Source organism: Oncorhynchus mykiss, chromosome 25, assembly GCF_057628025.1.
Source record: "Oncorhynchus mykiss isolate SJ-2025 chromosome 25, ASM5762802v1, whole genome shotgun sequence".
In the NCBI taxonomy this organism is placed as follows: domain Eukaryota; kingdom Metazoa; phylum Chordata; class Actinopteri; order Salmoniformes; family Salmonidae; genus Oncorhynchus; species Oncorhynchus mykiss.
Genome location: NC_143046.1, coordinates 50,941,575 through 50,966,445, shown reverse-complemented (window position 1 = coordinate 50,966,445; position 24,871 = coordinate 50,941,575). Strand labels below are relative to the sequence as shown.

The window sequence follows — 24,871 nt, the reverse complement described above, 5'->3', positions numbered from 1 at the left end:
TTCCAAATGCCTGAAGGTACCACGTGCATCTGTACAAACAATAGCACGCAAGTATAAACACCATGGGACCACGCAGCCATCATACCGCTCAGGAAGGAGAAGCATTCTGTCTCCTAGAGATGAATGTACTTTGGTGCGAAAAGTGCAAATCAATCCCAGAACAACAGCAAAGGACCTTGTGAAGATGCTGGAGGAAACAGGTACAAAAGTATCTATATCCACAGTAAAATGAGTCCTATAACCTGAAAGGCCGCTCAGCAAGGAAGAAGCCACTACTCTAAAACCGACATAAAAAAAGTCAGACTATGATTTGCAGCTGCACATGGTGACAAAGAATGTACTTTTTGGAGAAATGTCCTCTGGTCTGATGAAACAAAAATATAACTGTTTTGCCATAATGACCATCATTATGTTTGGAGGAAAAAGGGGGAAGCTTGCAAGCTGAAGATCCCCATCCCAACCGTGACGCACGGAGGTGGCAGCATCATGTTGTGGGGGTGCTTTGTTGCAGTAGGGACTGTTGCACTTCACAAAATAGATGGCATGATGAGGAAAGGAAAATTATGTGGATATATTGAAGCAACATCTCAAGACATCAGTCAGGAAGTTAAAAGCTTGGTCGCAAAATGGGTCTCCCAAATGGACAATGACCTCAAGCATACTTCCAAAGTTGTGGCAAAATGGCTTAAAGACAACAAAGTCAAGGTATTGGAGTGGAACATCACAAAGTCCTGACCTCAATCCCGTAGAAAATGTGTGTGCGGAACTGAAAAAGTGTGTGCGAGCAAGGAGGCCTACAAACCTGACTCAGTTACACCAGCTCTATCAGGAGGAATGGGCCAAAATTCACCCAACTTATTGTGGGAAGCTTGTGGAAGGCTACCTGAAACGTTTGACCCAAGGTTAACAATTTAAAGGCAATGCTATCAAATACTAATTGAGTGCATGTAAACTTCTGACCCACTGGGAATGTGATGAAATAAATAAAAGCTCAAATAAATCATTCTCTCTACTAATATTCTAACATTTCACGTTCTTAAAAGAAAGTTGTGATCCAAACTGAACTAAGACAGGGAATTTTTACTTGGATTAAATGTCAGGAATTGTGGAAAACTGAGTTTAAATGTATTTGGCTAAGGTGTATGTAAACTTCCAACTTCAACTGTATATCCTCTTTATCTGTCAAGTTTTCATCCAGCATGTTGTGCTTATAATAAGAACAATTATGAAAGTATATTTGTTGATTGGAATGTGATTTAAGTTTTCTAATAAGATAATTGTTTTTGATAATACTTTGTACAAGTAAGTAACCACGCCCGAAGTGAGGTCAGGGAGCTTGTCAGCATGACGGAAAGCCCCCTTTGACCAGGTGTGCATGAAGGATCAACCTTTAGACCAGGAAACGTGAAGCAATAGCTACATGTTTGAAATGGTTGAAACTTTATCCTCAAAACGAGGTGAAGAAATAAACTCACCATCCTTTAGACCAGAGACGGAGAGCTGCAGTTCATGTCAATAGTGGTCTGAATCCTGAACCCTGAATAATCAACATGAGGAGGAAGAGGCGACAAACTCCCCTCTCAGACAATCACTGGTACACCTGATTATCTGTCCTGAGTCAAATATCTCCTTTAGACCAGGAAACGTGAAGCAATAGCTACATGTTTGAAATGGTTGAAACTTTATCCTCAAAACGAGGTGAAGAAATAAACTCACCATCCTTTAGACCAGAGACGGAGAGCTGCAGTTCATGTCAATAGTGGTCTGAATCCTGAACCCTGAATAATCAACATGAGGAGGAAGAGGCGACAAACTCCCCTCTCAGACAATCACTGGTACACCTGATTATCTGTCCTGAGTCAAATATCTCAAACTCTTCAAACCATCCCATCCTGCTACGAGTCTCAAATCACCGTATGCTACACTCAGTGGAACCATCGGCACGGCTGGCTTTTCTTCAAATGAGCAGCTTCAGGAGCCAATGGAAGAGTGAAGTCTGTGAACTATTCAGGACTACATGATGGACAAAGCCAACCATACGTAAATAAATTCATGATTTCTTATTCCAAACGGGCTGCGGTTCATATGCAAAGTATGTGATTAATGGGAGAAAAGTTATAGAATGTATAGACGAATCGTCTCTCTCTCTCTCTCTTTCTCTCTCACTGGGTAAAATGCCATATTGTGTCAGTCCGCTAGGGACCTTTGCCTCATCTATTAATTGTGTACGTTATCCTGGTATTAATTAGTTAGCTAGTAAATAAATAATTAAACCAATTTGTGTCGTACTGAATTATGATTAGGGCTGGGATATTTTGCAAATGCATGAGGTAACGTCTGTTTAGAATGATGATATCATAAGAGGTAATGATTAATAGGATGACTGTTTATCGATGTAATATATACCTTATAGAGTTTAATTTGGGAGATGGTAACTCTTTAAACAGCCTCTTCTGTGGTGCCCCAAATTCCTAATGAGTTAATTGTTACATGATTCATTTAATCAGGTAACATTTAAACATAGTTAGTAGATTAAATAAATAACAGTCATCAGATTAATGAAAGTAAAGTCAAGACACTACATTACACACACAACAACCAACCCACTCACTCAGACAAACACTAATTATGCCCGCCACACAAAGTCAGCCCTAGTGCACTAATTGGGTTCCACTTGGGAAGAAGCCTGTATCTCTCTGTTCACCTTTCACGATGGTGTTATAATCAAAACATAATCTATTACAATTTACGTTCCACTCGGCGAAGTTCATGCACTTCCTAATTCTTTTTTAGGGCACTCTTACCTGAAGGTCTTGGGTAATTGTAGGCTGTAAAAGAGGAAATACACATTGATTACCACAATACACTTTCATAAAACTTTGTAGTAGCCGGGGTTGAGGAGTTACAGATTACAAATAAGGGATTACAAAAAAATGGTAACTCTAATCCATTAAATTACCAGCAAAAATATTGTAATCAGAATACAGATACTTTTGAAAAAGCTATGTTTTCCAATGGTGTGACTGCTGTTGTAATCCAAAGATTATCCAGTTTGAAAAAAGTTAAGGATGACAGCAGTGATGTAGTCTACAGCGATACAGATATCCCTTATTATTGATATCTACATAGCTCATTAATGTGAAATACATTTAGCTATTTGCACTTTACAGATTGTGGTTGTTGTGGATGGCTGTTCACAAATCTAAATGTGTATTTCAACCCAATTATGGTTGAATTCAAAAAGTTTAACCTGACTATCAGTCATTGTTTTTGAAACCAGTGGACAGCCAGGGAAAAATGCACTCTTGCAACAGCTGCATAGTGCGGATCCAAGCCTATGGAATAAAAGTGGTGCTTTATTGCTCAATCTAATTCATGCTGATAAAAAAAAATCCACACATGCTCAAACTTGCACACTTTTGATATATTTAAAGGGCAAATCTATAGTTGCCATATCAATTTTTGGACTAAATTATATATACAGTACCAGTCCAAGGTTTGGACACACCTTCGAAAGACACACCTTCTACATTGTAGAATAATAGTGAAGACATCAAAACTATGAAATAACACAAATGGAATCATGTAGTAACGAAAAAAGTGTTTATATTTGAGATTCTTCAAAGTAGCCAACCTTTGGCTTGATGACAGCTTTGCACACTCTTGGCATTCTCTCAACCAGCTTCATGATGTAGTCAATTGGAATGCATTTCAATTGACATGTGTGCCTTTGTAAAAGTTAGTGGAATTTCCTTCCTTGTTAAAGTGTTTTAGCCAATCACTTGTACAGAAGGTAGCACTATTTGGTAAAAGACCAAGTCCATATTATGGCAAAAAAAACAAACATCTCAAATAAGCAAAGATAAACAACAGTCCATCATTACTTTAAGACATGAAGGTCAATCAATCCGGAAAATGTCAAGAACTTTTAAAGTTTCTTCAAGTGCAGTCGCAAAAACCATCAAGCGCTATGATGAAACTGGCTCTCATGATGACCGCCACAGGAAAGGAAGACCCAGAGTTACCTCTGCTGCAGAGGATAAATTCATTACAGGTACCAGCCTCAGAAATTGCAGCCCAAAGAAATTCTGGACAGAGTTCAAGCAACAGACACATCTCAACATTAACTGTTCAGAGGAGACTGCGTGAATCAGGCCTTCATGGTTGAATTGTTGCAAAGAAACCACTACCATAGGACTCCAATAATAATATAAAGAGACTTGCTTGGGCCAATAAACACAAGCAATGGAGATTACGCCGGTGGAAATCTGTCCTTTGATCTGATGAGTCCAAATGTGAGATTTTTGGCATAATCTATACTTCCATATTTCCAAGTCCTATTCTTGAAGATCAAGGGGTTTAACATTAATTGGAATGACTGGAATTCTGATAGAGTTTGGTTTTCAATGTAAAGATATAATTTAATTGTATTATTACATGTGGTAGAAAGCAATGGGTTAGAAGAAGCCTACATAAAGCCTACATAAAGCCATAAAGTGAAATGTAACATCCATATACTGTATGGCCAGCTATGTAAACTTTAATGTTGATTTCAACTGCAATAGATGTGGTTCGATTGATAACATTCATTTTTGTCTTCTTCAAATGCCTCTTAAGGGGAAAGTCATCTAAAAATAACTGAATATAATCAGATTACGTTACTGAGTTTGGGTAAAAAAGTTACGTTACTGATTACAATTTTGGACAGGTAACTTGTAACTGTAAGAGATTACATGTAGAAAGTAATCTCCCCAACCTTGGTAGTAGCACACATTTTAAAATGTATTTAAATAATTGCTTAAATTAACATAACAAAAAGGGCCTACTTGGCCACAGGGTTGGGGTCAATTCCATTTCAATTCCAGTCTATTCAGGAAGTATAATGAAATTCAAATTAAATGCTTTTCAAATAGGAATATTTGGAATTGGAATTTGGTTAACTTTCTGAATTGACTGTAATTAAAATGCAATTGAACCCAACCCTGCTTGGCCAGCTACGGATTAGTTGTTGTTATTATTATTATTGTCATTAGACACTAACTAAAAAGTGTCCATTTTGGCTCCAGGTGCAAGCCAGTCACCGGGCCCTACTCACGCTCTGAGTACTTGATGGTGCGACTGACATAGTCTCCTGTGCTGTAGGTGGTGATGGGGGCCAGGCGGATTTCATAGGAGAGGGGGATCTTCAGGTCAGTCAGGATGTAGGACATGAGGCCTCCCTTCACCGGCTCCTTGTCGATCTGCTTGGAGAACAGGTTCATCTGATTCATCTTTTCATTCTGCTTCATCAAGGGTAAACAGAGAGTGGGATAGAAAGAGGGGGGGAGAGGAAGATGGTGAGAAATGGGACCCAACAGATAATGGTGGGTTTAACTTGCCTAACTGATATATATAGTAAAGCCGTTTGAAACCTACCTCCAAGTAACATTTAAATAAGTGGAATGGAATGAAAAAACACGTTCACATTACAAAGTGCATTATAATCTTCTTATGGCTAGGGGTTCCGCTAGCGGCACCCCTCAACAACATTCCGCTGCAAAGGCAGTGCGCAAATTTTTTCTTGTTGTTGAAATATGTAACTTTTACACATTAACAAGTGCAATACACCAAATGAAAGGTACAATTATTTTTAATCTACAGATTGTGTCCGATTTCAAAAAGTCTTTACAACGAAAGCACAACATATGATTATGTTAGGTCAGTGCCAAGTCACAAAAACACACACAGTAATTTTTTCCAGCCAAATATAGGAGTCACAAAAAGCAGAAATAGAGATAAAATGTATCACTAAACTTTGATGACACTTATAGGACATCATGTTACACAATACATGTATGTTTCGTTTGATAAAGTGCATATTTATATCTAAAAATCTCAGTTTACATTGGCCCGATACGTTCAGTAATGTTTTGCTTCCAAAACATCCAGTGATTTTGCAGAGAGCCACATGAATTTACAGAAATACTCATAATAAACATTGATAAAAGATACAAGTGTTATTCACAGAATTAAAGACACTTGTCCTTAATGCAACCGCTGTGTCAGATTTAAAAAAAACGTTAAAACTTTAAAACGGAAAAAGCCCACCATGCAATAATCTGAGTACGGCGATCAGACGACAAATCAAGCCAAAGAGATATCCGCCATGTTGGGGTCAACAGAAGTCAGAAATAGCATTATAAATATTCACTTACCATTGATGATCTTCATCAGAATGCACTCCCAGGAATCCCAGTTCCACAATAAATGTTTGATTTGTTCTATGAAGTTCATAATTTATGTCCAAATTCCTTCTTGTCGTTAGCGCGTTCAGCCCAGTAATCCATCTTCATGAGGCACGAGCACTAGGTCCAGAAAAAGTCCAAAAGTTCCGTTACAGGCCGTAGAAACATGTCACACGATGTATAGAATCAATCTTTAGGATGTTTTTAACATAAATTTTCAATAAAGTCCCAACCGGAGAATTCCTTTGTCTTCTTATGCAATGGAACGAGAGCTACCTCTCACATGACCGCGAGTCACGAGCTCATGGCCCTCTGCCAGACCATTGACTCAAAGAGCCCTGATGAGCCCCTCCTTTACAGTAGAAGCCTCAAACAAGGTTCCAAAGACTGTTGACATCTAGTAGAAGCCTTAGGAAGTGCAATTAGACCACATAGACACTGAATATTCAGTAGGCCAAGAGTTGAAAAACTACAAACCTCAGATTTCCCACTTCCTGGTTGGATTTTTCTCAGGTTTTCGCCTGCCATATGAGTTCTGTTATACTCACAGACATCAATGAAACAGTTTTAGAAACTTCAGAGTGTTTCTGGGTGTATTTCTGGATGGTTCTCTCATCTACACAGAGGAACTCTGGAGCTCTGTCAGAGTGAACATCGGGTTCTTTGTCACCTCACTGACCAAGGCCCTTCTCCCCCGATTACTTAGTTTGGCCTGGCTCGAGGAAGAGTCCTGGTGGTTCCAAACTTTTTCCATTTAAGAATGATGGTGACATTGTGTCCTTGGGGACCTTCAATGCTGCAGAACTGTTTTGGTACCCTTTCACAGATCCGTGCCTCAACACAATCCTGTCTCGGTACTCTACAGACAAATCCTTCAAACTCATGGCTTTATTTTTGCTCTGACATGCACAGTCAATTGTGGGACCTTATACAGTGGGGCAAAAAGTATTTAGTCAGCCACCAATTGTGCAAGTTCTCCCACTTAAAAAGATGATAGAGGCCTGTCATTTTCATCATAGGTACACTTCGACTATGACAGACAAAATGAGGAAAAAAAATCCAGAAAATCACATTGTAGGATTATTAATGAATTTATTTGCAAATTATGGTGGAAAATAAGTACTGTAGTAGGGAAATCGCAACTCCTGGCGGGTCTCCTGTCAAATCTGCTGTATTGGGAGTGGTAGATGCCCTTAGTGCATGGACATATATAATTACGGGGGGGGATTAAAAAACTGGGGGAAAAAAACTATAAATCTGGAAAGCCTGCCAGGGGTGGAGAAATTGGTTGTTTTAAGTGTGGGAGTACGACACATTGGATAAGAGAGGGTCCTTCAGTTGAAGTCAGAAGTTTAAATACACTCAGGTTGAAGTCATTAAAACTCGTTTTTCAACCACTCCACAAATGTCTTGTTAACAAACTATAGTTTTGGCAAGTCCGTTGGGAGATCTACTTTGTGCATGACACAAGTCATTTTTCCAACAATTGTTTACAGACAGATTATTTCACTTTTAATTCACTGTATCACAATTCCAGTGGGTCAGAAGTTTACATACACCAAGTTGACTGTGCCTTTGAACAGCTTGGAAAATTACAGAAAATTATGTCATGGCTTTAGAATATTCTGAAGGGCTAATTGACATCATTTGAGTCAGGTGTTCCTGTGGATGTATTTCAAGGCCTACCTTCAAACTCAGCGCCTCTTTGCTTGACATCATGGAAAAAACGAAATAAATGAGACAAGACCTCAGAAAAAACAATGTGAGACCTCCACAAGTCTGGTTCATCCTTGGGAACAATTTCCAAATGCCTGAATGTACCACGTTCATCTGTACAAACAATAGTATGCAAGTATAAATACCATGGGACCACCCAGCCGTTATTCCGCTCAGGAAGAAGACTCCTAGAGATGAACGTACTTTGGTGAGAAAAGTGCAAAACAATACCAGAACAACAGCAAAGGCCCTTGTGAAAATGCTGGAGTAAACAGGTACAAAAGTATCTGTATCCACAGTAAAACGAGTCCTATATCGACAACCTGAAAGGTCGCTCAACAAGGAAGAAGCCACTGCTGAAATGTCTTCTGGTCTGATGATACAAAAATAGAACTGTTTGGCCATCATGACCACCGTTATGTTTGGAGGAAAAAGGGGGAGGCTTGCAAGCCGAAGAGCACCATCCCAAACTTGAAGCACAGGGGTGGCGGCATCATGTTGTGGGGGTGCTTTGCTGCAGGAGGAACTGGTGCACTTCACAAAATAGATGGCATCATGAGGAGAACATTTGGTGGATATATTGAAGCAACATCTCAAGACATCAGTCAGGAAGTTAAAGCTTGGTCGAAAATGGGCCTCCCAAATGGACAATAACCTCAAGCATACTTCCAAAGTTGTGGCAAAATGGCTTAAAGACAACAAAGTCAAGGTATTGGAGTGGCCATCGCAAATCCATGACCTCAATATTTTAGAACATTTGTTGGCAGAACTGAAAAAGTGTGTGCGAGCAAGGAGGGCTACAAACCTGACTCAGTTACACCAGCTCTGTCAGGAGGAATGTGCCAAAATTCATCCAACTTATTGTGGGAAGCTTTTGGAAGGCAACCCAAAATGTTTGACCCAAATCAAACTATTTAAATGCAATGCTATCAAATACTAATTGAGTGTATGTCAACTTCTGACCCACTTGGAATGTGATGAAAGAAATAAAAGCTGAAATAAATCATCCTCTCTACTATTATTCTGACATTTCACACTCTTAAAATGAAGTGGTGATCCTAACTGACCTAAAACAGGGGATTTTTACTTGGATTAAATGTCAGGAATTGTGAAAAACTGAGTTTAAATGTGTTTGGCTAAGGTGTATGTACAGTGCCTTGCGAAAGTATTCGGCCCCCTTGAACTTTGCGACCTTTTGCCACATTTCAGGCTTCAAACATAAAGATATAAAACTGTATTTTTTTGTGAAGAATCAACAACAAGTGGGACACAATCATGAAGTGGAACGACATTTATTGGATATTTAAAACTTTTTTAACAAATCAAAAACTGAAAAATTGGGCGTTATCTAAATATGACTGCTTATGTTACTTCAATCTTTCCTCAGTTAGCACAAGGACAAATGTAGCCTACATTTTCCGGTTTGGATGATTGTGTTATGCTGTAGCTACTTCTGTGAATGTCTGAACATTGCATCCAAAAATGAACTGGTCACATTCAGGATATAACTTTGTAGGACTGTGTTGGCGCAAGATGTTTCTGTGAAAAACAGTTTGGCTAGCTGAAATGCTGACTGTTGCGTCAATCGAAACTGGACGTTCTAATCACATTGGTTTGAGCGTACGCTGCAGGGACCATTGTAAAATGATCACACCCATTTCTTGGTATGTGTGAAATGGTCTGAGAAAATGTATTTAATTAGAACCATGAGGAAACTTTTAGGAAATGTTACGCTCAAGTACTGAAATTCCCAGCTGAGAAATATTCCCATCTCAGAACGTTATGTGTAGGCTGGGTATCCGCAGCCATTTCCAGAAGATTGGGGAAGGTTGTGTGCAAAATAACCATAGGACAACCATGCTGTCACCATGCTCTAAGAAACATATGGTTCTCAGAACATTATGTGCTAGTTGGGCATCAACAACAATGCATACTGTACATGTCCAAGCAGCAGAAGGAGTGTGCAAACTCATTCACGAAACTTATCCTACCAACTAGCATGCAAGATGCTAATTCCTGTGTCTCCCAGCAGATGCTTACTTAAGGAATGAGTTTTAAAGAGCATGGCGTTTAGCTTTCAGCTGCACAAAACCAAGCTGACTAATCCAGCCCCCTAACTCACTCTCTCCCTTTCTGGCTTCAATTGTGTGTGTGCGCTTTTTTCTTTGAATACTGCAGCTCTTGTATAATTCAACAACATACTTGCTCTCTTCCCCTCTCCCTCTCTTTCCCTTTATTTCCCTCTCTTCCCCATCTCCCTATTTACCTCTCTCTCTCTTTATCTTTCTCTCTCTCTTTTTCTTTCTCTCTTTGTCTTTCCTTCTCTTAATGTGGGCCAAGGTTTCTATGAATAGCTGATTACGTTGTTTAATGGGGAAATTAGGAGGCCATCGGGAAGAGTGAGAAAGAGAGTGAGAGAGAGAGTTGCTAAGGGGGAACATTGCTATGTCCTGTCAACTGTCACATGTCCTGTCAACTGCCACACCTGAAATTTACAAATTTACAACAAAGAAAGTAAGTGGTCAAACCAACGTTTCATGTGCATGTTCAGAGTGTTTGTACCCAGGGTGTACTTTAGACCACTAGCCTACATTGGATCATTGATGGAAGACAACTTCAGGCCCTTCCCAGTGAACAAACAACCACCACACAATGTTGCCTCAATGCCTTACACTGATGCTTAGAAAGACCACCTCAGGGCCGTTGCAATCCGTTTTGTCACCAAAGCCCCATATACTACCCACCATTGCGACCTGTACGCTCTCCTTGGCTGGCCCTCGCTTCATACCCGTCGCCAAACCCACTGGCTCCATGTCATCTACAAGACCCTGCTAGGTAAAGTCCCCCCTTATCTCAGCTCGCTGGTCACCATAGCATCACCTACCTGTAGCACGCGCTCCAGCAGGTATATCTCTCTGGTCACCCCCAAAACCAATTCTTTCTTTGGCCGCCTCTCCTTCCAGTTCTCTGCTGCCAATGACTGGAACGAACTACAAAAATCTCTGAAACTGGAAACACTTATCTCCCTCACTAGCTTTAAGCACCAACTGTCAGAGCAGCTCACAGATTACTGCACCTGTACATAGCCCACCTATAATTTAGCCCAAACAACTACCTCTTTCCCTACTGTATTTATTTTATTTATTTTGCTCCTTTGTACCCCATTATTTTTATTTCTACTTTGCACATTCTTCCACTGCAAATCTACCATTCCAGTGTTTTACTTGCTATATTGTATTTACTTTGCCACCTTGGCCTTTTTTTGCCTTTACCTCCCTTATCTCACCTCATTTGCTCACATCGTATATAGACTTGTTTATACTGTATTAATGACTGTATGTTAGTTTTACTCCATGTGTAACAGTGTGGTTGTATGTGTCGAACTGCTTTGCTTTATCTTGGCCAGGTCGCAATTGTAAATGAGAACTTGTTCTCAACCTGCCTACCTGGTTAAATAAAGGTGAAAAAGAAAAAATAAATAAAGTAAAAGGGCCGAGACATTAAAGCCGTATTTATGATTCACTTTCACAATGCAAAAACGCATCAAGTTAATTAATTTATTTTTTCCAGATAAGTTGACTGAGAACACATTCTCAATTACAGCAACGACCTGGGGAATAGTTAAATGGGTGAGGAATGAGCCAATTGGAAGATGCAGATGTTTACAGTAGGTGGCCAGGTTGGGAAGTTAACTAGGACACCAGGGTTAACACCCCTACTCTTACGATAAGTGCCATCGGATCTTTAGTGACCACAGATAGGACCCATTTAACATCCCGCACCCTACACAGGGCAATGTTTTTTACAGAAGAGGAAAGAGTGCCTCCTACTGGCCCTCAAAACCCACTTACAGCTGTATCTGGTCTCCCATCCAGGATCAACCATGCTTAACTTCAAAGGCAAGTCATTAGTGGAATGCAGGGTGGTATGCTGCTGGGTAATAATTCATTGTGGGGCTGAACACATCTGCATGTTTTTGCTACACAACTATGCAGGATTGCCATTTTGCATAGCTACATAGGTATAGATTTTGCAACACATGCAATGTCATGACGTATCACCTTCAAGACAGGAAAGACATTAACGTATATTACATTTAAGATTACATTTACATATAGGCCTAAACACTCTCAGATGTGTTTCCCATATTCCAAAAACCAAAAGTGAGGGAGGGGGGTTCATTTGTCATCACAGGCTTTAAAACCTGTTGTAACTACCCGTGTCCGGGATCGCTGTCATCATCTGACACTAATTAGCATAACGCAACGGACATATTACTAGAAAATATTCCTAATCAAAAGTTAAATATATTGAAACACAGCTTAGCCGTTTGGTAATCACCCTGTCATCTCAGATTTTGAAAATATGCTTTACAGCCAAAGCAAGACAAGCATTTGTGTAAGTTTATCGATAGCCTAGCATAGCATTATGTCCAGCTAGCAGTAGGCAACTTGGTCAGGAAAATCAGAAAAGCAATCATATTAAATCGTTTACCTTTGAGCTTCGGATGTTTTCACTCAAGAGTCGCCCAGTTAGATAGCAAATGTTCCTTTTTTCCAAAAATATTATTTTTGTAGGCGAAATAGCTCCGTTTGTTCTTCACGTTTGGCTGAGAAATCGACCGGAAATTGCAGTCACGAAAACACCGAAAAATATCCCAAATTAGCTCCATAATATCGACAGAAACATGGCAAACGTTGTTTATAATCAATCCTCAAGGTGTTTTTCAAATATCTATTCGATAATATATCAACAAGGACAGTTGGCTTTTCAGTAGGACCGAGAGGAAAAATGGCTACCTCTGTATTTTACGCAAGAATCACTCAGAGCCATCAGGTGACCACTTACGCAATATAGTCGCTTACGCTCATTCTTCGACATAAATGCGTGAAACTACGGCAAAATGCTGTAGACACCTTGGGGAATACGTAGAAAAAGGAATCTGGTTGATAGCCCATTCACTGCTCAATAGAGATGCATCGGAACGCAGAGCTTTCAAAACATGAGTCACTTCCCGGATATTCTCAGGCTTTCGCCTGCAATATCAGTTATGTTATACTCACAGACAATATTTTTACAGTTTTGGAAACTTTAGAGTGTTTTCTATCCTAAGCTGTCAATTATATGCATATTCTAGCATCTTGTCCTGACAAAATAGCCCGTTTACTCTGGGAACGTTATTTTTCCAAAAATGAAAATACTGCCCCCTAGTTACAAGAAGTTTTAAGAGAAAGGGAGAAAGGAGAATAAAGGAAGGAGATGGGGAATATGAAGGGAGGATAGAGAGGAAGAGAAAAGGAAAGGATAATATTCAAAACCCTGTGCACATCCCTAGTGAGTGAGTGAGTGTCTGTATGAGTGACTCACATTGCGAACGTTGACCCAGTAGCCAATGATCCGGTCTGTAGCCACGGGCTCTCTCTGGGTCCACTGGAGGTTGTAGGAGAAGTTGTTGCCCTTCAGATTGCGGATGGGGTTGGGCGTGTCAAAGTAGAACTCAGCGTTGTATGGACGGGCTACAGTGTTGGGGGAGGGAGAGGTGAGGGAAAGGTGAGGGAGGGAGAGAGGGAGAAGAACAGGGGGAAGGAGAGAGGGGGAGAGTTAGTTGGTTGGTTGGTTTAATACTTTTATCTATTGCGTATCAGTGGGTCAGATTAAGTCCATTAGTAAAAGTTTTCAAAGTTTTCATATACTTAATTTTCAGTCCTATATTTCACACAAAGCGAAACTCTCTTTTGTAGGTGTAGCCATAACGATATTTCTGCTCCCCACCTATCCAGTCTTTTTTCTAACCTGTCAAGTCAAGGTGCAAATTTATGAAATGAAACCAGGAAACAAGGTCAAATCAATTTCCAGTAACCTGGGACAATTCCATTTCAATTTAGCCCATTCAGGATGTAAATGGAAATTCCAATTTACATCCCAAATTGATTGAATTTAAATGGAATTGACCACAACCCCACTAGAAACTTCAGCAGCTTCTGGTACTCACATGAGATGTTGAAGGTGCAGGTAGAAGAGCCCACACCGTTGTTGACATGGCACTTGTACGTGCCGTTGTTGCTGGGGTCCAATTTGAATTTCAGCTGCGGGTTCTCCTGGGGGTTTGGGGTCAGGGAGGTCAGGGGCTCGCCGTTTCGCGTCCAGCGGATGCTGGCCATGTGTGGCGGGTTGGACTTCTGAATGATGCAGCGCAGGGTTACAAACTGGTAGTTGGGCGAGCGAACATCCTGGAAAACCGGGTCCAGGACTGGAGCATCTGAGTGTAGGGAGGAAAAATGGTGTTAATGATTTGGTTATATATGCGTTATAAACGGGTTATGATTTCCTTATGTAGATACTCTTCAAATAAAGTGTCCCCACATAGTCTAGTAGTAGAAGCAGCTCCTCTCCTAGGTTTAAAGGAGAGAAATATCAATATTGGAAGATAGTGAGGGAGGGAGAGATGTATTAATGATAATAAATACATTATGTGGGCTAAAACCCCAGCCTCACAGCAGTGCGCTGTAACAGAAAACTGTAAATTATACAAATACATTTTTGGCATGATCAACAGTAAAATACTCTGAAACATTATACTGCAGCATACTGGTTTAAATGATGGTGCATTGTGGGAAAATGCTGTGGGCTGGGAAAAGAATTGCAGTATTTTCATTGGTAATTCCACCCCACAGAATATAGTTCCTTACAGTCATTTTGAAGCGCCAAAAACCTTTTGACCACTAGTGGGTGCATGCTATTGTTGTTTCTGGCTTATTTACATATTTTGAGGCATGCCTTGAAATATACTGTATTTGTTGCACCCGTGAGTGAGAATGCTGTACAAATTTAACACATAGAAGTAGCCCATTTCACTGTTGCAGACAATTTATGTTTGAAGCAATAATGAGCTGGACAAACAAGGTGTTTCCGCAGAACAAGAATGCAGACATTTGCACAGTCTTGCATATACTTTCCCCCCTGCGGCACATTTTCTGGCTGGTGCTAATATTGCATTCACTGTTGTTTTACTTCCAAATAATAACTTTGGACATGTGTGCGTTCCTATCAAAGTAAGTGCCTTATTTTCTGTATATCGTATTGAAGGTTTACTGTAGCATCCAGTATGCATGTATATGAATATAATGTATTTACAGTTTTATTCACATGTTTTCAAGTACTGGGGACAAATATGACACCTGTGATGTTTGTAAAACACTTTTTGAAAGATCTACTGATTATAATGAGCTAATGCTAAGTTATTTGCAAGCTATGTGTTGCAACATGTTTGTTGACATTATACACTGTATTCTGGGTGTCACGTAAACATCTGTCAGACCAAAGATGTTAAAATTAGATGAAGGAATGCTTCACTTATCTTTTGAGTAAAGTTCTGGAAGGAAATGAAGGGAAGTGAATAATCGTAGACGACACACCCCCTTCAACATGCAGACTGTTAACAGACCAAACTCTTCTAGTCTCCTCCTCTTATCTTTGGTTGAAGCAAAAAAACAAACATGGTGGCTATTACTTTAGATTTTTAGAAAGTGTTGTGCACAATTATGTTGAGCAATGGTGAGCTCCCCCGTGACGTGATTAATTGTAATTGCAATTAGCTAATTCATATTGTGGTTTCTGTCAGCCGAGAGTTAGCTAAATATGATCTCTTGTGTTATGTCAATCTCTTCTCAGTTAAAGCTAGGACTAATGTAGCCTACATTTTTCAGTTTGGATTATTGTGATATGCTGTAGCTACTTATGTGAATATCTGAACTGCATCTGATTGCATACAAAAACTTTCTAAGGACTGTGTTTGATACAAAATGTTTCTGTGAAAGAACAATATGGCTAGCTTAAACACCGACTGTTGCGTCAATCGAAACTAGACATTCTAAATAAGCGTTCTAATCCCACCGGTTTGAGCGTATGCTGCAGGTACCATGGAGAATGATCACACCTGTTTGTTGGTATGTGTCAAGAGGTTCAATGAAATTTTTGGCAAAAAAGCAAGCTCGGCTCCATCCTTCATTGAGGCAGATGGCTTGTTCATGACAAAACCCTTTGATATTGCCAACCACTTGAATAACATTTTGGTTGAGAAGATTAACAAATTTAAGCATGACATGCAAACAAAAAATGTTGAGTCTTCACATTCATGCATAATGGACCAAATAATGAAAAACCAGCACTGTAGTTTTGAGTTCCACCAAGTGGTTGTGGAAGGGGCGAAACAATCTATCTTTAAATAAGGACCTGATACCGACAACCTGGCTACCCCAACCCCGGCCAACAGCTGTGCAACCCCTTCAGCAACTGGCCCAAGCCCCCAACGCTTCTCCTTCACCCAAATCCAGACGGCTGATGTTCAACTGAAAGAGCTGCAAAATATGGATCCCTGCAAATCTGCTGGGTTAGACAATCTGGACACTCTCTTCCTAAAATTATCCGCCAACACTCATCTGAGATTCCCAAACATTGGAAAGTGGCCGAGGTCTTCCCCTCTTCAAAGAGGGAGACACTATATATCCAAACTGTTACAGACCTATATCCATCCTACCCTGTCTTTCTAAAGTCTTCGAAAGCCAAGTGAACAAACAGATCACCGACCATTTCGAATCCCACAGTACCTTCTCCGCTGGTCACGGGTGCATCTCAGCCACGCTCAAGGTTCTAAACGATATCATATCCGCCATTGATAAAAGACAGTACTGTGCAGCCGTCTTCATCGACCTGGCCAAGGCGTTTGACTCTGTCAATCACCACATTCTTATTGGCAGACTGCCTCGCCTGATTCACTAACTACTCCTCAGATAGAGTTCAATGTGTCAAATTGGAGGTCATGTTGTCCGGACCTCTGTCAGTCTCTATGGGGGTGCCACAGGGTTCACTTCTCGGGCCGACTCTTTTCTCTGTATATATCCATGATGCCGCCCTTGCTGGGGGTGAATCTTTGATCCACCTCTACGCAGACGACACCATTTTATATACATCTGGCCCTTCTTTGGACACTGTGTTAACAAACCTACAAATGAGCTTCAATGCCGTGCAGCACTCCTTCCGTGGCCTCCAACTGCCCTTTAATGCTAGAAAAACTATATGCATGCTCTTCAACTTATCACTGACCACACCCGCCCGCCGGACTAGCATCACTACTCTGGACGGTTCTGACTTAGAACATGTGGACAACTATAAATACATAGGTGTCTGGCTAGACTGTAAACTCTCCTTCCAGACTCATATTAAGTATCTCCAATCCAAAATTAAATCTAGAATCAGCTTCCTATTTCGCAAAAAAGCCTCCTTCACTCATGCTGCCAAACATACCCTTAAAACTGACTATCGTACCGATCCTTGACTTCGCCAATGTCATTTACAAAATAGCCTCCAACACTCCACTCAGAAAATTGGATGCAGTCGTTCACAGTGCCATCCATTTTGTCACCGAAGCCCCATATACTACCCAGCATTGCGACTTGTATACTCTCGTTGGCTGGTCCACGCTACATATTCGTCGCCAAACCCACTGGCTCCAGGTCATCTATAAGTCTTTGCTAGGTAAAGCTTCGCCTTATGTCAGCTCACTGGTCACCATAGCAACACCTACACGTAACACGCACTCCAGCAGGTATATTTCACTGGTCATCGCCAAAGCCAACACCTCTTTTGGCCGCCTTTCCTTCTCGTTCTCTGCTGCCAATGACTGGAACGAATTGCAAAAATCACTGAAGTTGGAGACATATCTCCCTCACTAACTTTAAGCATCAGCTGTCAGAGCAGCTTACTGATCGCTGCAGCTGTACATAGCCAATCTGTAAATAGCCCATCCAGCCAACTACCTACCTGACAACACTGCATCTTTTTTTATTATTTTCTCCACTTGTCATTTTCTGCAAATATATGCTCTAAATGACACTAGTTTTATTTGGAATATGGGAGAAATGTTGTCTGTAGTTTATAGAGCAAAACAAAAATGTTAATTTTACCCAAACAGATACCTATAAAACCAGAGAAACTGATCATTTTGCAGGTGTCTTTATTTTTTTTCCAGAGCTGTGTATTGTATTTTATTTAACTAGGCAAGTCAGTTAAGAACAAATTCTTATTTACAATGACGGCCTACACCGGCCAAACCCAGACGACGCTGGGCCAATTGTGCGCCGCCCTATGGGACTTCCAATCACGGGGGGTTGTGATACAGCCTGGATTCGAACCAGGGTGGACAGACATAGAGGCAGACAGACACTCTCTCACAAACACAAATCCACACACAAACACATCCAGACATATCACTTAGTCCCCAGACATTTACAGTATGGTAGACAGGGTAGATTGGGTAGATTGATCTGCATTGAGTGCAAGGGAGAAAAGGTGGTATGTGTATGTGTATGTGTGTGTGTGTGTGTAGTGAAAAGAGAAAGTGATGGAGGAAGACGGATGACGGAGAGAGTGTAGTGTTAGAGTGAATGAGAGAGAGACTGGAGATGATTGAGTCAGCTAGACGGAGCGAGGGAGGGAGGAAAAACAAAAGGGACACAGAAGGGAGAGAGGTGATATGCAATAGACAAGAGTGAGAGAGCGATAGAGGGAGACAGAGTGAGATGCTGCCTAATTGATGATGAGAATAGCAATGAGGAACAACATCCATGTCATGGTAAGAGGAGCTAGAAAGAGAGGGAGGGCTAGGGAGTATAAAAGAAGGAAGAGGAGAAAAGGAGAGAAGGATGGAGGAAGAGAGAAAGAGGGGAGTTCCCTTAACTATAGAGAAGCATCTTCCCCGGGTATCGATCAAAAATGCTAAATGAAGGGTACAAAAACAAATGAAGGGTACAAAACAAAATTAATAAACAAATAAATAAATACAAACCAGGAGGGAAGGAGGGAGGGGGGAAAGGAAGGGGGAATCGTTGGTTTCCAAAGCGCCGATTGCTCCCTGGCAAAGGGCTTCTGCAACTTCTACCTCACTCTCTCTTCCTCTCCGTTTTTTATTCTCACCCTTCTCCCTCCTCTCCCTGGTTCTCTTTTCTCCTTCCATTTCTCTCTCCTTACCTCTCTTGATCACTAACTATCTTCTCTCAGTTACACTTTATCTTCTTCTGTCTCTCTCTCTAATCCCTCTCTCTCTCTCTCTCCAATAAATCATTGAAGTGGACTAGTGTCGCCCTTCCGCCCCACCTGCATTAGCCAGTCTTGTAAATCTAGCAGTATCTTTCTCACGATGTGGACGGACAGTGGATGTGGGTTGCAAGGGTTTGGAATGACAGCTCCATGTCATAGTAGTCTTTACTGAAGCTAGCATGCATTTGGGGCTAAACTAGCTTCATTCGCTAAGCAAGCTGGTTTGGGCATATCCTTTACCATGAATCCCAAACAACCTTTAAGGCCCTATCCACAAGGCACTTGTGGAGATCTGAGAGGATTGAATAGGTGTCTGCAACAACAACCCATCTAGCCTATCCAGTGGCAATTTTAGCTGGAAAATCTTGGTGGGGCAAAAAAACAAATTTTTAGATGCATGCCAGCAAAGTCACTACACAACACTAAACAACACATTCATTGCACAATAACGGTAACAAACAGTGCCCACAAACTGTTAGGGCCTACATAAAGCTGTCCCAACACCTTACCACTGCTACACCTAGCTATCAACGGAGCCTTGTCTGGAAGCAAAACAGTTCATTCAGACTAATTTACTGCCTTTTAAAAACATAGCTGATATGGCTGACTTGCTTAAACAAATGTGGTTTCTACTGACAATTGAGATGTACAAACTATGGCATAAACATCCGTAATTTCGATTAAGACATTAATGAGCGAGTTAGGACAGACGTAGTCAATATAGCTATGTGTTCAGCACTTTTGAAATTTACAGTGACAGAACTCAGAACATGGGCCGTTCTTACAGAATTCTCCCTGTACACAACATCAGAACCGTAGGATAAATAAAGGGGGCAAAGAAGCTGACAATGAAAGCTCCTACAATATTCAATGATTAAATGTTTCTAAAACAGGCTATAGGCTACATTTGCGCCACCAAGTCAGAACAATAGGCTAAATTATGTGGGGAAAAGGGACACAATTATTAGGGTGAGTCACATGGGCTACTAACAGTTTACTACACAACATACACTTAGTATTACTTTCTTAGCTACAGTATACTGGTCATATCTCCCTGGCATATTACATAATTTATGCAGTAGCATACAATACAATTTTGGACTCACGTTGTTGTGCTCACTTCAACAGGACAGTGGCGCAGGGGTCCCTCGTGGTCAAATTTTGTCATCAAACTTTGTCATCAAAGGCTGGCATTCTATGGATTAATGGTGCTTTCAAGACAACTGGGAACTTAGGAAAAAGGTTGAATGATGATGACGTCAGAGATTTCAAGGTCAAAGCTCGAGAAAGAGGCTCGAGTTCCCAACTTCAAAACGTATTTTCCCAGTCAGAGTTCCCAGTTGTCTTGAACTCATTCAAGTCTGAGATTTCCCAGTTCCGAGCTTCCAGTTGTTTTGAGCATGGCAGAAGTCATGCTGGATTGACAGCATGGCAAATGTCCTTTAAAGCTTGGAAAATATACCCTTAATCCCAGACTTGGACAACACACCTACTCCACTGAATAGCAGAAATTGATTGCTTTGCAATGCCTGCAGTTAGCCACTGATTTTATCTGAACCACTGGCATTTGCGATTTCCAACTTGTTGTGTAATGTTTATGTCCAATGGCCGATGAGCACCGATACGTATTATATATAATTTCTCTTCATTATTTCTCTTCATATGACAAGGAATGAAAAGGATTTGCCAGTAGATTGTTGACTTAATTCATGATGATGACTGCTATCTTGCTAGCTAAGATTTTGAAAGTATGATGTTGACATGATCAGTCCAATCAAAGCATTCACGGACAACCAATCCATCAAAAGTAGAAATGAGTTGCATTTTTGACCGGACCACATAGTTTCCTTTCTGTTTGGCCCCATGGGCCTGACACAATTGAATACTCCTCTGTTCCTTATTCTTCAGCGGCTAAGGGTATAGTTGGGTGGACATCAAGGGGGCCATACTGCACATCACATTTCATGGGAAATACAGGCAGCGGAACAATGTGCGTTTCAGGGCTATCCTTTGAGCCTCTGTTTCTCTATGGCCAGGATTGTATTGTTTGCCTCATCCACCGATTTATATTATTTTATTTCACAGTTTACACAATAGCGCATACTAAAGTGAACTGTATAGGATGGTGAGAAAATGAGGACACAGTTCTTTTCAACAATGGCACAGCTCACATTGAAAACAAAACACACTAACACACCTTCAATGGCACCATTACAAAACTGTAAAGTGGGAAGGTGTATTTTCATGAGCGTCAAGCAACATCACATACCATACAGTTAATGAATAGGCTCTCTGGCTTGCCTTTGTGATGGGGCCAAGAGAAGAGAAATCTTCATGAATTCTAAGGCTTTTAGGGTTTTGAACTTTATGAACGAGCCCGCTTCATAATGGAAGCATTATTGAAGCGCAGCAGGCAAAAGCACTCTTACTGCAGACTACCAAGAAGTCTAAATGTAAACAAGGGGGGTGTTTGTTAATAGCTTAGTCGCTAATTGCTCGCACAAGCAATAAACAGGGTATGCACACTTAGACGGGTTGGTTTCTGATACCATTTGTTAATTAGCAACGTTGTTCTGTATGTTAGTAACAGAGTTGGAAATTGAATTGAGACAGTGACGGCAGTCCATTCTAATCTAATACTACTAGCTATCGATTTGAAAAAATTGTTGATTGAGTTTTAATGACAGAATATTGTTAGCTGGGCAAACTGAATCAGGTCTTCAGGTCTCAGGCAAACATCACTCATTACAACTGTGGTTCTGAATGACCTCTGTTACAGTAACACAGCTTATTCAACCAATCAAAAAATGTGAAGATTGCTTGATTCGTTCATTAGGTGTGTTACTACTGGACTGAACAAAACCTTGCACACCATATAGGTCAATAAACAATAAACAGACATCTCATGGAAAATGTAGCACTTTGCGACTCACATTGTACATTCAGCTGAACCTGTGCCTGACGTGGCTTGACGTTGAGGCCATTGTATGGCGCCGTCTGGCAGCGGTAGGCACCCATCAGGTCGCGGGTGACGTTGGTCAGGCGGAGGCGCCCGTCGCGTGTTTCCACCGCCCACTCACCCGTGGGCATGGTCAGGTCCTTGTCGGCGCGCGACCAAAGCACGGGTGGGCGGGGCTTGCCATCAACCAGGCACACCAGCTCGGTGGTGCCTCCCTCCCTCACGCTCACCACCTGGCCCCCTTCTGGCACCGTTAAAATTGGGGGAGTAACTGTGAGGGGGGGCAGAAAGGGGGATGGGTGTAAGAGGGCGTGTGAAGGGAGTGGGATGGGAGAGAGGGGGGAGTGAGGAGGGAAATAAAGAGAAGAGTGGAAGAGAGAGGAAGAGGGAGGAGGGCAAGAAAATATTTTAGAAAGGGTTGCCCAAAGGAAAACCAGGGTTTATAGAAAGAAAGATAAAGAAAGATGAGGACAGCCGGACGAAGGGTGGAGGGGGAGAGTGAGTGAGGTTAAATGTTGACATTAGCAAGGCTATTTCTATTGGATATTAAAGTGGTTATATATACAGTTGAAGTCGGAAGATTACATACACTTAGGTTGGAGTCATTAAAACTCGTTTTTCAACCACTCCACACATTTCTTGTTAACAAACTATAGTTTTGGCAAGATGGTTAGGACATCCACTTTGTGCATGACACAAGTAATTTTTTAACAACCATTTACAGACAGATTAATTCACTGTATCACAATCCAGTGGGTCAGACGTTTACGTTACACTATTGACTGTGCCTTTTAACAGCTTGGAAAATTCCAGAAAATGTTGTCATGGCTTTAGAAGCTTCTGATAGGCTAATTGACATCATTTGAGTCAATTGGAGGTGTACCCGTGGATGTATTTCAAGGCCGACCTTCAAACTCAATGCCTCTTTGCTTGACATCATGGGAAAATCAAAAGATATCAGCCAAGACCTCAGAAAAAAATGTTTTAATTTATAAAGCCCTTTTTACTAAAAGTCATTGGTAAACTTTAGACATATGACGTACCACACCCAGTCTCAGGGATGGCTAACTCTGGAAATTGCTTTTGTCTCAACTGAGTTTTAGAAATCAGCTTTTAGTTTTCTTCAACATGTTCTTCAATTTGATGTTCTGGTGCCTCCTGGGTAATTCAGAAAGCTGATTGAGGACCTTATTACTGATGAATGTGTTCGTTTTTTTTGACTGTGTTCTTCTTTCTGCTTGCATTTTGTATTTATATTTGATGTGTGTATTTTCTGTCATTTATGTAATTCATCTGTAAAAGAGACCTTGATCTCAGTATGATTCCCTGATCAAACAAATTCAATTATCCCTACTGATAAGGTTGTAATTATCATAAATGGATTTGTTGTCATCTTTTGGTTGAAAAGGTGAAAGGTCAGTGGTGAAACGTCACTACTCGGCAACTCGGGTAACAACATCCTCTCTGTGTTTCCCACTTGTAAATCCGACTTGGATGGTAAAGTGAAATTTCCCACTTGGAACTAGGAGCGTCCAATAACTCTAATAGCACGTGAACATGGCAACAGAACAAAGGAACAGTTCCCTTACCGCTGTTCTGGGTGATGTTGACATCTACCCTCAGCTCGGGCACTGTGCTCCCGGGGAAGTTGGCCACGCAGCTGTAGGTGGCCTGGTCGTGGAACTTCATGTCCACGATCTCCAGACTGCTAGTACCAGGCGCCATGTCTGGGTCGCTGTGCAGCACAATCAGGCTGTCCGAGTTGTAGATGAGCACCGCATTCTGGTACCACGTGTAGTTCACCTAATAGTATAATAATATAGCAAGATGTTATTTAATTGTGTTAATATATTGCTACACACACACACACACACACACACACACACACACACACACACACACATAGTACCAGTCAAAAGTTTGGAAACACCTACTCATTCAAGGGTTTTTCTTTATGTTTAAACATTTTTACATTGTGGAATAGTAGTGAAGAAGTCAACACTATGAAATTACACATATGGAATCATGAAGTAACCAAGAAAGTGTTAAGCAAATCCAAATATATTTATATTTGAGATTCTTCAAAGTAGCCACCCTTTACCTTGATGACATCTTTGCATACTCTTGGCATTCTCTAAAATAGTTTCATGAGTTAGTCACCTGGAATGCATTTCAATTAATGTGTTTGTGAGGACCAACGGCAGACAGGAGAAGCAGGTACAGGAAGTCAAACATTTATTCAGGAACGGACAAATAACACGACAGGAACAGCATCAGCACATGGGTAAACAAGGACATATGACAAACAATCCCGAAGCAGAAAACAGAGCTAGGAAACAGACAGATGTAGGGAAGGAAATTACACAAGTAATTGAGTCCACGTGAGTCCAATGAGCGTTGATGCACATGACGGGGAAAGGCAGGTGTGCGTACTGAAAGTCCATACTATAGCAAGAACATCTCAAATAAGCAAGGAGAAACGAGAGTCCATAATTACTTTAAGACATGAAGGTAATTTAATTCGGAAAATTTCAAGAACATTTAAAGTTTCTTCAAGTGCAGTAGCAAAAACCTTCAGGCACTATGATGAAACTGGCTCTCATGAGGACCGCCACAGGAATGGAAGACTCAGGTTTACCTCTGCTGCAGAAGATACATTCATTAGAGTTACCAGCCTCAGAAATGGCAGCCCAAATAAATGCTTCACAGAGTTCAAGGAACAGACACATCTCAACATCAACTGTCAAATTGCTGCAAGGAAACCACTACTAAAGGACACCAATAATAAAAAGAGACTTGCTTGGGCCAGGAAACACAAGCACTCTGCAGTGATATGCCATCCTATCTGGCTTGCACTTGGTGGACTATCATTTGTTTT

The 24,871-nt window shown here is 41.0% G+C and overlaps 1 protein-coding gene across 1 annotated transcript in view; it reads right to left on the bottom strand.

Annotated features, from left to right (window-relative positions):
- Positions 1 to 5,087: 5,087 nt before the first annotated feature.
- Positions 5,088 to 24,871, bottom strand: part of LOC110505249 (MAM domain-containing glycosylphosphatidylinositol anchor protein 1-like) — a 36,301-nt gene continuing 16,517 nt past the window's right edge. The window contains exons 4-8 of the mRNA XM_090219292.1: positions 23,583 to 23,796; positions 21,968 to 22,264; positions 13,933 to 14,199; positions 13,308 to 13,456; positions 5,088 to 5,279 (exon numbers count right to left, since the gene is read on the bottom strand). Coding sequence (XP_090075418.1) covers positions 5,088 to 5,279; positions 13,308 to 13,456; positions 13,933 to 14,199; positions 21,968 to 22,264; positions 23,583 to 23,796 — 1,119 coding nt within the window. The remainder of the gene's footprint in view (positions 5,280 to 13,307; positions 13,457 to 13,932; positions 14,200 to 21,967; positions 22,265 to 23,582; positions 23,797 to 24,871) is intronic.